The 15,598-nt window shown below is 46.2% G+C and overlaps 1 protein-coding gene across 4 annotated transcripts in view; it reads right to left on the bottom strand.

The window, feature by feature from the left end:
- Positions 1–15,598, bottom strand: part of EEF1AKMT1 (EEF1A lysine methyltransferase 1) — a 37,405-nt gene that overhangs the window by 6,818 nt on the left and 14,989 nt on the right. Inside the window, exons 3-5 of one of the 4 annotated variants that reach the window (XM_086715278.1) lie at positions 12,894–12,976; positions 7,934–8,214; positions 64–1,073 (exon numbers count right to left, since the gene is read on the bottom strand). In XM_086715278.1, coding sequence (XP_086571404.1) covers positions 1,006–1,073; positions 7,934–8,214; positions 12,894–12,976 — 432 coding nt within the window. In that variant the 3' untranslated portion in view covers positions 64–1,005. Of the gene's footprint in view, positions 1–63; positions 1,074–4,006; positions 5,893–7,933; positions 8,215–12,893; positions 12,977–15,598 lie in introns of those variants that run through there. The other 3 variants (XM_086715277.1, XM_086715275.1, XM_086715279.1) reach the window with 3 other exon arrangements.

The raw sequence follows: 15,598 nt of genomic DNA, 5'->3' as shown, positions 1-15,598 counted from the left end.
AGGGGTGACCCTCCGGAGCCAGGTGGTAGGTGGTGCTTCCGGAAGGCAACTGCTTTAAAAAGGTGGGATACATACCTGCCTTTTTATTCCACTGCTTTCAACGGAGGAAAAGCTATTTTTATAGAAGGAGTTTTGAGCAATTCTATTAAGAACTTTTTACGTCACGTGCATTTTCTAACCGTTTCGTTTTCACTTGCTCTGGCAAGATTTTTTCAGAAGCACGATTGGAATCTTCAGATAAGCTTTTTGGCTGGCGCGGTGGCCGTCCCCGGATTCGGCCAGGCCCCAGTCGCTGACCACACCAGAGCGGACGGGGCTAAATGTGACCCGCTTCCGCTGAAGGTCTCGCAGGCTGCCGCGCGGAGGACAGGGAAGCCCCGGGGCTCCGCTCGCCGCCCCCAGGCCAGGGGTTCCAGGGATGTCAGACTTGGTTCGTTCAGGAGCATACATGTGGCCGCAGATTCATACAGCTGAACATTTGTTTTCGCTTTGAAAGCAAGTGGGGCCGAGTAAGAGGTGGAGGGATGAGGCGAGAGGTAGAATGTGGTATCTCTGCCACGTGTCAAGAATGAAGTCTCAGTTTCAGGGCCTCAGGAACTAGCGAATGGGAGAAGCCGGCCAACTTACGATTCCCAGAAGTCAGTATTGGGGGCCTCTTTTTCACACCCTGCGACGTGAGCTGAATCCATAGTCTCTTCTGTAGGTTGAACACCATTATTTGTAAAAGCGAGATTTTCTTTTTAAATCATTAAAGCAACGGTGGATGAAGGGTACGTTGGCCGCGTGCGTTTCTCTTGGGGCTCGGCTGGTTTCCAGAGGAAGCTAACAATCTTCACTTTATCTTAATTCCGTGGTTGAGATTTAAATTAAGTCTCATTTGGTCTTTGAAAGATCAACTGCTCCTGCAGTCCGTCTGTCTTCTCTTCCGTGACACCCCAGCCAAACCAAAAAGTGTCTTTCACTCTCAAGCTTCAGGGGCTGCACGAATCCCGGAGCTTTAGCTTCCTAGTTGCCGAGAATCAGCCTTAGTTCGATCTGGAGGGAAGGTTCATGGAGAGAACTTTCAACTTGTGCTAAATAATGACAGAAGTTGTACATGAAAAACACATTTCTGAGCAAAATCCAGATTTTCCAAAAATTCAGAAATTCAAAATTTAAAGTGCTAGCTGTGGACAGTTCTAGACAGTCTGGGAATTTCTTCTCCGTTCCACCTCTGAAGCGGTGGTGAATGTGGAAAAAAAAAGGTATCCCTAGTGGTAGTATATCTGGAGTACGTTCTTGTCCAGAAAGCGGAAGGTTTGGAGCAAACTTTCATTGCTAGCTCAACAACATCAAATTCGTAAGTTAAAAAGTGCTTTTCAAACCACTGGTTTGGGTAATTGTTCAGTCACTGCCACTGCTGGGTAACATTTTCCAGTTACTCCTCAAATATAAATAGTGCAAACATCAGAGGAGAATAAACATTTGGAGAAAAGATCACGATTTTATTGTATTATTAGCTTACCTAAACTTAGCTTGTGAAAAGGTAGCACATTCCCAGTGGAAGAAATTAGCTTTCCATTCTATAGAACCAGGAAAGCAACCTTTCTTTGTATTTTTTTTCTGAATGGAATATTCATACACTTAATATTTCTCGAGCACTTGCCGTGTTCCAGGTACTGAGCCCCTGGGAGATACCTGTAAGCCAGGTGCAGTCTCCACCCCTAGCGAAAATATAACCGGCACTGGCTCTCCGAGCAGCTGGGTGTTTGTGGGCCACTCCTCACAGGAAGTGCTGCCGGGTGAATCTAAGCCCCATTTTTCTCACTGATAATGGGTGGTGCCGCCTCCTTGGTCACTGTGAGGACGGAACACCATTTGTAAAGCACCTGGTATGGTGCCTGGCACACAGGAGGTATTAGAACATATTGGCCTCAATGATTTACAAGTGACATTAAAAACAAGTATCAGGTTGGGGAGCTTGGGTGGCTCAGATGGTTGAGCATCCGACTCTTGATTTCGGCTGAGGTCACCATCTAATGGTCGTGAGATTGAGCCCTACATTGGGCTGGGCACTGAGCGTGGAGCCTGCTTGAGATTCTCTCTCTCTCTCTCTCTCTCTGCCCCTCCCCCATGCACGTGCATATGCACACACACTCTCTCTCAAAGTAAACACATTAAAAAAAAGATTTGACCATGTTTTAAAAAAATACCAAGCTGTTCTTTCTCCAGGTTATGCCTATTGCTTTAGCAAGTATGTATCATTAAAATGACTTTTTGTGAGGCTCCTGGGTGGCTCAGTTGGTTAGGCGTCTGACTTCAGGTCAGGTCATGATCTCGCACTTCATGAGTTCAAGCCCCGTGTCGGGCTCTGTGCTGACAGCTCGGAGCCTTGGAGCCTGCTTCGGATTCCCTGTCTCCCTCTCTCTCTGCTCCTCCCTCGCTCATGCTCTGTCTCTCTCAAAAATAAACATTTTAAAAAATGACTTTTTGTATAAAAGTTTACAAAATCTATCACTAGGCAGCAGCGACCAGATAGAATATGTTGGACCAGATAGAAATGTTACCTAATTGGAATTAAAAATTTGGAAAAAAAAAAAATATGTTGGAGTAAGAGGGGGGTGATGGGAGATGGGGAGATATTTCAGTGAGTAATAAGAGTTTATTGGGACAGAATTTTGTTCTTGGTAGAACTAAAGGGTTTTTTCCTTCTTTTCCTTGGAGCGGAGAGAGGTCATTACTGTTTTATCAAATAGGGAAATTCCCTGGCCTCAGCTGAGCAGCTTCCCCCTCCCCCTGCGGGTCTCCAGGACACTGATTATTCCCCACAGTTCACAGCGGGCCTTGGGTGGATGTGGGACTTCATGGTCCCGGGCTCCGCCCGTGAGACTTTCATAGCTTCTTCCCTCCTCTCCAAATGTGCCACGGTGACTACGTTCCGTCAAGGGATTCTGTCTGTCGCTGAAGAGCTCCGTGGCCACCCTTGGAATGGACACGCCGTGCTGGTTCCTGAAGATTTTTCCCAACCAACCGACAGTATCTCCGCCGTATGCTTGTTTTAGAAAAACCGAACCATTTGGGAATAGCGATCAACACCCATCACAAATGCCAGCAGCTCGGCTTGCAGGGGCCAATGACCCAAACTTCTCGGTTTACAGCATGTCTTGTAGCAAAGGCGAAGGGGAGAGAAGGGTCATTCTTGGCCCCCGCTTCCTGCTCTGAGAAAGGGAAGAGCATGAAGTGTCCGTCTGAAACGGGGCTTCAAAAGTGACTCCGGCGTTTCGTTCGTTCCAGCTGTCCGCGTTCCCATCGCCCCCAAACACGCAGCCGAGTAGCTGTACGGACTTCACGGCGGTCAGCAGACCGGATACTATCATCCTCCCTCTTTCCCCTCCTACTATGGTTACTTCGTGGCTCGGTGCAAATCTCTGAATTAGCAAAGGACTTTACAAACGTGTCCTTTTCAGCTTTTGAAGTGCTTTGGTCGGGTGTGAGAGGCGAGGGTGCTCCCAAGAATTCAGGAAGCTTACTTCCAGGCCTCCGGGCAGCATGGGCACCCCTTCCTCCCACCCCACTGCTCCTGTGCCCCGTGTGTGCCAGCCAGAGGCCAGGGGCACGGCAGCCCCGCCTCGTGTTTCCCAAGACTCCAGAGGTAGAGACGCCGGCCTCTGATGAAATCCAGAAGCGGCCACGTGTGAACACAGGTTTCCTAAAATTGAAATCATGCAAGGGGTCCGCAGCAATAAAACACGCGTTGGCCGCCTGTTATTCAACGTGATTGAAGGCTTAATGCGCTGAGCCTTGTCCCTTCCCTCCCCCACCCTCTGTGAAAGAATAAGGTTTCTCTTCGTCATCTAAAGGCTAGACTTCTAGGAAAGCTAAAATTCTGTATTTCTAGGCTGCTATGTGCCCCCAATTCCTAAGTTACACATTACGTTTGTATACTTGATTTGTTACTAACATTTATTTGTCGGTGGCCTAGGTAATTTTTACTAAACTGACTCATGAGGAAATAATAAGGTGGGGGTTATTTTCTAAAGAACATTTATTGAACCCTTCACATGTGCCAGGTGCCGATACACCGATAAAAATATAAATGTCTCATAAAAATACCAAGTGATTTTTTTTAAGTAAATGAAAACTTATCCCAAAGTAGAACAATAGAGGACTGAAAAGTTAGCAGGCGGAGGCAAGCCCCCCTCCCCGCCCCCCCCGTTTCCTGGGCACAGGCACGAGGCTCTCTGGGACAGGCGGGGTTTCCCACGGGGAGCGGCCATCCCCCCTTCGCTGATTTTCAAGAGCCAACATTTCCCGCTCCCCCTCCACGTGCACTGCGGGTCCACCGCCCCACCGAGGACCTGGGGCCAGAGCGCTTCGGTGGGGAAACTGCCGGAAACCAGGTCAGAGAGAACATAAAGCTCTGCCGGCCAGCGACACATTTTGCTGCCTTTCACGTTTTGATAGCAAAGCGAGTCACGTGAGGTGGGAAGTGTTATTCCTCTCCCAGAGGGGTTATTTTTTAAGTTTTTATTTGCAAATGATTCTGACTTCACAGGAAATTGCAGAATTACTACAGAGAGGTCTTGTGTGTCCTTTCCCCAGTTCTCCGCAGTGGCAACATCTTACATAAGCGCAGGACCACAGCCAGGGAATGGGCATCCGTACCGCCCACACACCTGACTCAGAGCTCACCAGTGGTACGCGTGCGTGTGCACGTGTGTTCTGCGTGACACTGTCTGCGGAGTTTTGTGTCACCGCTGCACAGTCAAGATGCAGACCAGTTCCATGAAGGTCTCCCTTTTATGGCCACACCCACCCCCTACCCCCATCGTAACCTCTGCCGACCACCAATCTGCTCTCCATTCAAGAATGTTGTTATATAAATGGAAACACAGGAGGTAACCTCTGGGGACTGGATTTCTTCACGCAGCACAAGGCCCTTGAAATCCATCCAATTGCAGGCATCAGCAAATCATTCCTTTGGGTAGCTGAAGAGGCATGTTCTGTGATGCGGATGCGTGATGAACAGTTTCTGCAGCACAACAGAGGCCAGCAGACTTCTCACCTCCTTTTTGCTGTAGTGTTTGGTTTGCTGATGGCACTTTCTCAGGCAGCTCGGAGCAGCTGACGTGGCTTTAGCTGAGGGTGCGGGGGAGGGGGGGGTGCTGAGCGTGCGGCACCCGGGCTGCGCTCCTGTCATCCCTCCATAAATAGGGACAAGAAGGAAAAATCCAGAAGGCTCTAGTTCCGAGGATTATGAATTAATACTACTTCCAAGAATTATCACCTCCTTTCACGGAGGTAAGTGGTATCTCCTTCAGGGGCAGATCAGATGACGGTCCCCTTCACAAGTCCTGCGATGCCCCAGGAAAGCTGCCGAGAAGAATCAGCAGCCCATTGGGTAGAGCCAGAATGGGCCTGTTAAGGGGGCAGATGGCCTGAGGCAGAGGCCTGGGTCCTAATCCAGGCCTTGGCCAAGCCACTAAGCTGTCTGTACTTTGGCTTTAACCTGTACTTAGGTGAGGAGAGCGGATTTTAGACAGGTTCTAAGATTTCTTCCCAGGACAAATCCACAGACTCAAGTTGGCAAAGGCATCCCGAGCCCTGGCAACAAGGAAGTCATGATGAGATGCTGTATTCTTTATTTTGGAAATCAGGCCAGAGCCAGCCCCATTCTAGGGGACAGGAGGAGGTTATAGCTTTTCAATCTACCAAGGAAATAGTGAGAGAGAAACGTCACATAGGATCCTTTACTGTGTTATGTTACTATCTACACTGAGATTTCACGGTCTAGTCCAGAATCATAATTCACATAACAGCGAAACTCATTTCCCAAGGTCCGGGTGTGTTTTGGAATAAATTTGCACATCTTCACGCCAAGAAGTTTTGCTGCCTCTTCTTCCATGACGGCACCTGAAGGGAACAGACCCAGTGAACTCGAAGCCTGAAATACCAACCACTGTGCCACCACGAGTGGTGAGGGGTTCTAGACTAGAATACGCGAGGTAATGAGGTGATCATATCACTCAATAAATATGGGGGAAGGTCAATTCTTTATATCCTTTTTCACTTTCTTCAACAAATTTGCAAATTACCTACTTTTTTCCTTTTTAATTAACATTTTTTTTTGCTTTAAGTTTTTTAAGTTTCTTTTGAGACAGAGCGTGTGCATGCACCAGTGGGGGAGGGGCAGAGAGAGATGGAAAGAGAGAATCCCAGTCTCCACGCTCAGCTCGGCACGGAGCCTGACTCCGGGCTCGATCCCACGACCATGAGATCATGACCTGAGCCGAAATCAAGAGTTGGTCGCTTAACCGACAGAGCCACCCAGGCGCCCCTCCTTTTTAATTTAAAAAATAGTTTTCCTACCTCTCCAAAACTGAGACACTTAGAAATTTAGAAATAAAGGCACATTCCACAAAGTAACATAAGGAGAGTAAAAATAATTACTAGGAACTAGTGTTTTCCAACTTTGAGTCAAGAACCCCACTCTCATTCACATCTAATCTTGCAAACTCATCGGCACTCATTCACACCAGCTTCTGGCTGACTGGTCCCCACGTCCCACCCACAGCCTGGCCCACGGCCACCGCTGTGGACACAGCCCCTGGGTGTCTCTGAGCACCTCTCCCGAGACACCCCACTGCAAAAAGTGCTTCTGCAGCTCACACAGGCAGGAGACCCAGGGTTCGCCCCGGATTCTCCCCTCCCCCCACATCCGAGCATAGCGGGCTCTTCTGCCTTCACCTCGCTCCACCCCCGCCCGCCTTTTTACTGCCACACCTTGTCCATGCCTGTCTCGGCTGGACACGCCCTCTTAGGACCTGCTCCCACCTGCGCCCCAAATCCTTTCCGGGGCAGAGTGAAAGTGCACTTCTTGAGGCAAACTGGGTCCCATCAGCTGGGGGCCGACAGCTTTCAGTGAAAGTCCCAACAATGGCAGCTGTCACCTGTAAGGGACCCTCTCGCCCCCTCCCCCCACTCCAGCCGTGCTACCGGCACACGCGATGGGGCAGGGCTCCGCGCATCCCTCTAAGAACCTGGGAGCCACCCCTCGAGGTCTCCCCTGGAGTGCTACTCCTCCAAGAACCCCTGCCTGCCCGGCCTGAAGGACACCCCTCATGGTTCTCAGTGCCTGCCGGGCCCTTCTGATTCTTTCACTACATTCTCAGAATTGGTCATCACCTCTCCCATCTGTTCGGTTACGTTTTTCAGCCTATCTTCTAAAACTAAAAGGTAGGCTCCACGAAGCCGGGGCCCCCGCCTGGCAGCTGGCACAAAGGGCTAGCAAACCACCGTTGAATTGATAACCCTTAGGTAAATATTACTTGTGACGACCAGAGTCACCTTCGTGACAATTCTCCAGCTTCAGGGACAAGAGACCCCCTGCAGCTCTGCTCCCGGCTCGGCCCAGCCTGAGGGGCCCTGGACGCCGGCCGCCCCAAGGAGACAGACCATGAGGTAACGTTCTAGTTCTCCGCCAACGCTCCGCATGTCCACCTTAAGAAAGAACGCCACTCTCCCCAGTAAGAAAACTCTTCTGCTGGTGAGATCAATTTAATCTACTGTCTAGCTCTGTAACCTTGGGCAATTCAGCTTAATGTTATCAATTCCACATTTCTCTCATCACATGTAAGGCTGGATCAAACACTGCTACTATTCCTGATGAGGGTGAGTAAAAATAACACTCAGAGCACACTCACCATGTGCCAGACCACACCCTGTGTGTATCATGTCACTTAATTCCAATAATGCTGAAAGGAGGGTAGTGTTACCAGTCCCGGTTTACAGATAAGGAAACCTGGCACAGAGAGACTGGTTATGTAACTTGCTTGAGGTCACATAGTGAGTGGTGGATTCCGGATTTGAGTTCTAAGATCGCTTCCAACTCCTGGAACCTAAGACTGGAATATCTCCTGGTCAACATTCGTGAGTCGTGCAATCCGGCACCTACCTGTGCACAGCAGAATCTTGCCCTGAGTCAGATACTTGATGGTTTCTGACGTTTTCCTGAGACATTCCTCGGAGAGATAGGGGGGATCTGCTATTACGATGTCAAAACTGTGTGCAGGAATTTTTTCAGGTAAATCCAATGGATTATTGTAATCATAGAAGATAAACTCCTCTCCGTATATAGCAAATCTCTTGTCATATTCAAAGATGTATACAGAAAAGTCTTCTCTGTGTAGCTCTCTCAGTTTCTGGTAAACACTGGGGGCACTCACACAGGCTATTCTAGAAAACAAAAGGAACAAATTCATGGAAGATCTTTAATGGAGAGCTACTGGTATTAAATAACAACGGCTTCACTAAAAAAAATAGGTCCTGTGTTCAGCTCTTCAAAGGGAATCACAGTGCAAGCTAATGTAAAGGCAGTAAATTTCAAGAGAAAACTATACTGTTTCGCTTTTAAGGAATACGGTGTTTAAAAATCCTGCAACTCGTAAGGTATGAAAGGATAAATAAATGTGCTTTTCTAGTAAAAAATGTAAAACATTAGGAACACATTAGCAAGAAAGTTAGAAAGCCCAAGGCTTAAATTTGCTTATTATTTTCATGTTGGTCCTCATTTCAACATTTATTTCAAATACTTTTAGTCTCAAATTAATTCTTTTGAAGTTACTTTTTAAAAAAATTTTATTTTTTTTAAGTATTTATTTTTGAGAGAGAGAGAGAGAGAGAAAGTGAGCAGGGCAAGTGCAGAGAGAGAGGGGGACAGAGGATCCAAAGCAGGTTCCACACTGACAGCACAGAGCCCGATGTGGGGCTCAAACTCATGAACTGCGAGATCATGACCTGAGCCGAAGTCAGATATTCAACCAACTGAGCCGCCCAGGAGCCCCTGATGTTACTTTGTAATATTCATAATCTAGGAAGAAAAATCCCAAATGATGCCTCAATAGCTCTAGTTTTCTGCAAAGATACCTTAAAATTCAATCGCAGTACGGACAAGCTACTCTAAAACTAGCAGATGCATCTCTGAACAGAAACCATGTTCCACGGACCGGGTGGGTCCCCGTGCCTGGCTAAAAAGGCTTCTCAGCCCCAGGGCCCTGAAGCGTGTGATACACTCTGGCGATGATACACACGCTTCTATGGGAAACACGCGTGTCCCAGCCCAGGGACACAAGGGCCAGCGGGGCCCCCAGTCCAGGTGCTGCCAGAGCTCTGGTGAGGAGATAGGCAGAGGACGTGGGACGATGTCCTCACTGTGCTCAAAGATAACAGGCCACGACCCAGGCAAATATCTTCTGAGAAAGAGGGTGAACTACAGATAGTTTCAGACAAACAGAGTCCGAGAGTCTGTCACCACAGACCTGCACGCAATTCCAAAGCACGTACTTGGGGCAAAAGGAAAGTGGTCTGAGGTGCAACAGGGACTGAGAGCGGGATGGCGATGACCTTGGGGGAGGCAGTGACCTTTATCATGCAGCAACAGGTCACCTTCCGCAGGGGATGCGACCGGAGCCCTGGAGTCTCTCTTTACGATGGGGAGTATGATGGAGGCTTAAATGGGACGTCCCCCGAGAGCACGCAAACAGTGGAGAGGGCGCACAGTAAGGGCTCAATAAATGCTACTATTACTATTCATTTTGAATATTACGACAGAGCTCGAAAAAATACTGAAGATGCTTTTCAGAAAAAAATAAATTTCTTCCAAAGCCCTTTATTAATGGAAAAAAAGAAAATATGTGTAAATACTGTCATTAAGAAGAACCCAATAAGCATCTATATACAATGTTAAAAGAAAAAGAGCAGCAGAAACAAAAAAACCCAAAAAATTTAGGACTTCCAGTTTAAGATGCAGACATCGCACATTCATTTACATTTGCTGCCTCATGAAAACCTACTAAATAAAACATGAGTAAAATTCTTTTGTTTTGTTGTTTAAGCATAAACCGCCAAGAGCAAAGAGAATTCAAGAGGAGACCAAAACAAACAAACAAAAACCAAAAACCCCACACAAACCAACCAGCCAGCAAAACAAAAACCCCTTAAGAGCGGCAGAAAAGCAGGGCTCCTGGGTGACTCGGTAGGTTAAGCGTCAGACTTCGGCTGCCGTCGTGATCTCGTGGCTCCTGAGTTCGAGCCCTGCGCTGTGCTCTGGGCTGCCACTGCCGAGTCTGTGGATTCTCTCTCTCTGCCCCTCCCCTGCTCCCTCTCCCTCTCAAAATAAAGAAATAAACTTAAAAAAAAAAAAAAAAAAAAGCAGAAAAGCAAAGGGATAGCTGGTATTTGGCACAGTGGACCCAAAAAAGCCAAATCCCAAACTAGGTGTCATAGGTAAGCTGAGAAGCAACCTGGTTTACGTCCGAGGGCCCTCCGAGGCTCCGGAAGCTGCAGGACCAGGTCACTCAAGAAGTGGGGGTGAAGGTGGGGCTAGAAATAGGAGGGTTCATTGAAAGGTCTCTTTAAGAAGCTCGTTCCCGGGATTCTCTTCCCTACCCCAAGTCTCTAGGTGTCTGCCCCTCTGCGACTGTGACAGAAAACTTTCCCCAAACTGAAGGACCTGAGTTAAAAGAATGAAAGGTTCTCCAAGCAGTACAGATGAGAGCACCACAGCAAGACCCAACGAATCCTGGGATTAAGAGAAAACCCTAAGCTTGTAGTGGGCAGGGATGGGAAAACACAGGTTTTCCTGTAAGAAATCAGAATGGCGTTGATTTCTCAACAGCACCTATGGGAACCTGGAGGCAATGAAGCAATGCCCTCAAAACCTGGAAGAGATACCCAACAAAACTATCACAACCAAGGGGAAGGATAGAATAAAAGTATTTGTAGACACGAAAGGTTTAACCACTTCCCTCCCATGTACCTTTTCTGTGGAAGCTACTGAAGGATGTACCAACCAAAGTAAGGCTGTAAACTAAGAACTAGGGTACAGGAAACAGGAAACCAGAACAAGAGAGAGGCAAAAGGCTCTGACGCATGATGGTGAAGGGAACACCAAGGTAAGTAAGACCTGTAGCAAAGCCAGACATCAACGAGTCCAGATAAGAGCAGCTTGCAAAGCCTTGGGAGTAACTTCCTTCACAGAGTTGGAACACATCTGAATTTACTGATAGGAGATTCGTGGAGCGTCTTAAAGTTAATTTATGATACGGACACAGAAATACATACAAAATAGAATTATTTTCTTCAGAAAAATGAAAAATTATACAGAAAAGGAAAAGAATAAGGTTCAACTGTGAAGAACATTTACGCTGGCATAATATAAACCCTGTTCTAACCAAGATGAGGATAAATCTATTAGGAGTGTGAACAAAAAGCATGCCTACTTGTGGCAGTTGTGGAGTATGAGAGAGAGCTAAATCCTCACGCTCCATAGTGAGAAGTCAAGAAATGTGGGGAGTAAGCTTAGAAATTTCCCTGGGCTTGCACCAATGCGTTAACAAGGCATAGAGAATTACAAAGCCGTAGGATGTTCACACCCAAGTTTGGGTAAACAAGATTAGGTGAATAAGGATAGAGAAGAGGGGCTAAGGCCCCCAGAATAAAGTGAGGGGGGGGCAAAGGCCCCCAGAACAGAGAGGGGGGCAAAGGCCCCCAATACCAAGGTATATGAGGTAAGCAAGATTAGGTATTCAGGGCGAAAGTGCCCCCCAATTTAGTACTACAGCAGAAAGCTGCTTTCACAGGAAGGAAGGACCAAGTTAGGTAAACAGGTAAATAGGGCTCTAGACTGCTAGGCTGCAGGCTGCAGGTGAGGAGCTGATTCACAAAAGAAAGGTGCCTTGTTAACCCTGAGGTTACTTGCTCTACCTGTCTCAGCCCCTAGGCTAGCTGAAATAAACAGAGGTGGGGCCTCATGTCTGCTGTAAACAACCTTCCGCTGGCCGGCCCCCAGGATTTTGTTTTGTATTAACCCAAACCCCTAAACCCGAATATCTTCAAGACCCCCTTTCCCTCGCGTCCATGAGTTAATGTTCACAGATTCATTGTCTCTGTGCACGTCCACCACCATGTTTGTAAGCCTTCTGATCCTAATAAAAACGGAGCGAGGACCCTTATTCAGGGCTCTTGTCCTTTCCCGGACAATAGTCATCTCTCGCTTTTAATCCTGCATCCGCTCTCTCGCTGGACAAGAGAGTACTTTAGGCTTAGAGTCTACGACAAAGAAATAACGTCTACAAGCGACAGACAGGTCAAGAAGTGCCAATATAAACATATATTTAGAAATATGGTTGTAAATGCCAAAAGCGTCCCTGAAAGGGAGCAGGAAAGGGGAGGGGAGTGCACAAGGGGCAAATGAGCAACATGGATATGGTTTCTGAACAAGCCTGGTAGGACCATTTGACGTTAATTATAAGCATGTGAAAATTTTGATAAAAACTGAAGTGACAAAAAAGAAAACCTGTATTTTTAAAACTTCAGAAGTCAAACATTAAGATTTTTTTTTCTTTTAGGGGTACCGGGGTGGCTCAGTTGGGTAAGTGACCGACTGCAGCTCAGGTCATGATCTTACAGTTGGTGAGTCCGAGCCCCATGTCATCGGGCTCTGCGCGCTGACAGCGCGGAGCCTGATTTGGATCCTCTGTCTCCCTCTCTCTTCCTGCCCCTCCCCAGCTCGCGTGAGCGCATGCTCTCGCTCGCTCTCTCAAAAATAAATAAACATTAAAAAAACAATTTTTTTTCTTTTTAAAAGGAAAACAAACTTTAGGAGTATAAAGGTAAGAAACAGATTAGAAAACGTTAAAATAAAGAAGAGGTAGGACATCTTACAATGAACGGATTTCTGTATTCCTGTTTAGGAACTGAGTTTTCAGCACTGGAGCAGTTCTCAATTTATCATGTCCTGCAAACCATGGACTACAGCTACGGCTCCCACTTCTTATAAACCATTGCTCATTTTGGAAGGACGTATTCAGTATCAATTCAGATAAGACAAAAGAGAAACAAAATCCGGACCTTACCTGCCACATTCTCCCGCGGCTGCAATGGCTTCCTTGGCAAGTCGCAGAGCGGTCTCCTGGCTGTACCAAAACTGGCTCAACTGCTGTAACAGAGCAATGACTTGAAATCAGTTGACAACTGCCATACATTCCGTCCTTTTAATGTACGTCTACCACTCCACTGTGCATACATTTCAAGTGTTTTTTTCTTTTTAAAACTATCCTTTGGAATTATTTTAAAGTAACAGAAGGCCCTAATTACTGGAATCTAGGCATTGAGCACCAGCGGCTGCTGACACCACAGAAGGAGACAACGGTCAACGTTTCTGCTGGTGGAAGAACATACTCCCGCCTTTGTGTGACTCTTGCCCCCAAAAACTGAACCTGAGTCTGATTAAGCCTCTAGGATCAACTACCCGCTAGCAGAACCACAAATAGAGGATGGAAGAACGTGTGAAATACCACCACAGGGATGAGAGGAGCGAAACTCAGTCCATGGTCCTTTTCCACCGCCTCCTCTCTTTACCTTATGAGGACTTCCCGAGTTACTTGTCTTTTCCCTTAGGGGTAAGCTGTCATCTTGCTCCTTCTCTTCACGCTGGTTACCGATTTTCTTTCAACTTTTTAGTGATCCTTAATCATCCACTCACGTTTCTAAATTAAATTTTAAAGGGAAAAGTGGATTCTCCTGCAATGGAATAGGCCCATTTCTCCAGCAGGCCTCCCTCTGGAATGGCCGTGCCAGGAGCCAGTGGTGGGAGGAGGCAAGTGTGTGCGGCCAGTGTCCGCTGATGGCTCTTAAATCCAGCTTTAAAAACATTTCCAAAACATATGATCATTTCAACAAGTGCAAAAAAAAAACATTTAACAAAGTTCAACACCACTTCATGATTAAAAAAAAAAAACCTCTTAGAAAAGCAGGAATAGTAAGGAACTTCTTTAAACTGATACAAGGCATCGAGAAAAAACCAACAGCCTTACAAAAATGAAAGATCTATTTTTTCCCCATAAGATAAGAAAGAAGGCAAGAATGTCTGCTTTCAATATTCTCATTCAACATTCTACTGCAAGATCCAGCCATTGCATTAATGCAAGAGAGGAAATAAGCGAGTGACAGTCAAAAAAGAAGTAAAACTGCTAACATTTGCACATTGTGTGACTGTTTACCTAGAAAACACCAAGGCAGATACATGTTTCTGAAGACAGAATGTACATATTCATTTGGATATATGTGAATATGAATTCACGTCTAAACATTCTCAGCTGCAGGAAAATGCCAAGCCCCGGCCCTCTTTGCTTAGGAAGCTGGAGGAAAGCCCCAGGACACATGTGTACATGGTGTGGGGGTGGGGGGTGGTGGTGTTCTACTTCACTTGATCTGGGTAGAGTTTTCGACAGTTGGCTACCAAGCTGCCCTTCTCCCTCACTCCAGCCTTGTCAGGGCACAGTTGTATGTTTTGGCTCTCCTCATACCCTTCTAAAAAATAAAAATCTTCCTTTTAATCAATGTGTTGCATAAACATGGCTTTCAAAGTCAAATGCACTACTAGGCTTACAAAGAAAAACAACAGTCCCTGCCCCACGTCTCCCCACCAGTGAGTTCCACTCCTCAGAAGCACCTTTCAACTCTTCCTTTGATCATCTGTCTCCATATTTCCAAATACTATGCTTTAAATGCTCTTTTTAAAAGTTTATTTTTTGAGTGATCTCTACGCCCAATGTGGGGCATGAACTCACGACCCCAAGACTGAGAGTTGCACACTTTCCCAACTGAGCCAGCGAGGCACTCCTAAATGCTATCTCTTGATTTTTCCACTTTATACAATGTATTATATTATGACAGATGAGGATATTGCTCTGTCATGCACACTCTTCTCTGTCCCTCATGCTCCCCATATGGTTGTAACCTGTTTCTGGTTAAAATCATTGCCAGTGTTCATTGTGGGGCCAAATGACACATTTCCTTCTAGGATGGAACCTTTTATTCTTCCTAGACTTAATAAATGTATCATTTGCTTGTTTCTCTGAGCCGACCTCTAAATCTTCCAACATACTCTGGCAGCTTCAGAGAAGCAGTGTCCCGGAGGCCAATACCATGAGATTTGCTGTATCTAACATGTTTTTATTTTATCCTTCACATTTGAGTAAGCTGAAATCTGGGCTGAACAAAATTCTACTCCCAATACCGAAGACACTGCCCCACTTTTTTCTAGTTTCTAACAAAGCTACTGGGAAGTGTGGTGTGACTCATCCTGAGACTTTGTAGGTGACCTGCTTTTCCTCTGGAAGGTTCTAAGATCTTGTCACCTGCATACAGAATTTTCAGAGTCCTGTAACCATGCATCTTCGTGAGAATCTTCAGGTCTGGGAAGTTTTCTAATGTTCCCCTTTGAAGATTTCCTCTCCCCTTTATTTTCTGTTCTAGTTTTCTAGAATTCCATCCAATTAGTTACATACTGAGCCTCCTGGATTCATCCTCTAGTTGTACAAAATGTTTTCTTTCCAGCACTTGCATCATTCTCTCTTTCTCTTTTTGCTTCCTATGAGATTTCCTCAATTTTATACACAAAACAAAACAAGACAAAAGAAAGTATCAAAATTATAAAAATACTTAATTCTAAGTAGTGGGATTAGGAATAACTTATTTTTGTGTTCATGTTTTTACATTTTTCTACAACAACCATGGATTACTTTTAGAATCCGAAAAAAAAAAAGCACATAATACT

This window comes from Puma concolor, chromosome A1 (genome assembly GCF_028749965.1).
Source record: "Puma concolor isolate L17-30 chromosome A1, mPumCon1.1.hap2, whole genome shotgun sequence".
In the NCBI taxonomy this organism is placed as follows: Eukaryota; Metazoa; Chordata; class Mammalia; order Carnivora; family Felidae; genus Puma; species Puma concolor.
This window is presented reverse-complemented; position numbering and strand designations above follow the sequence as displayed.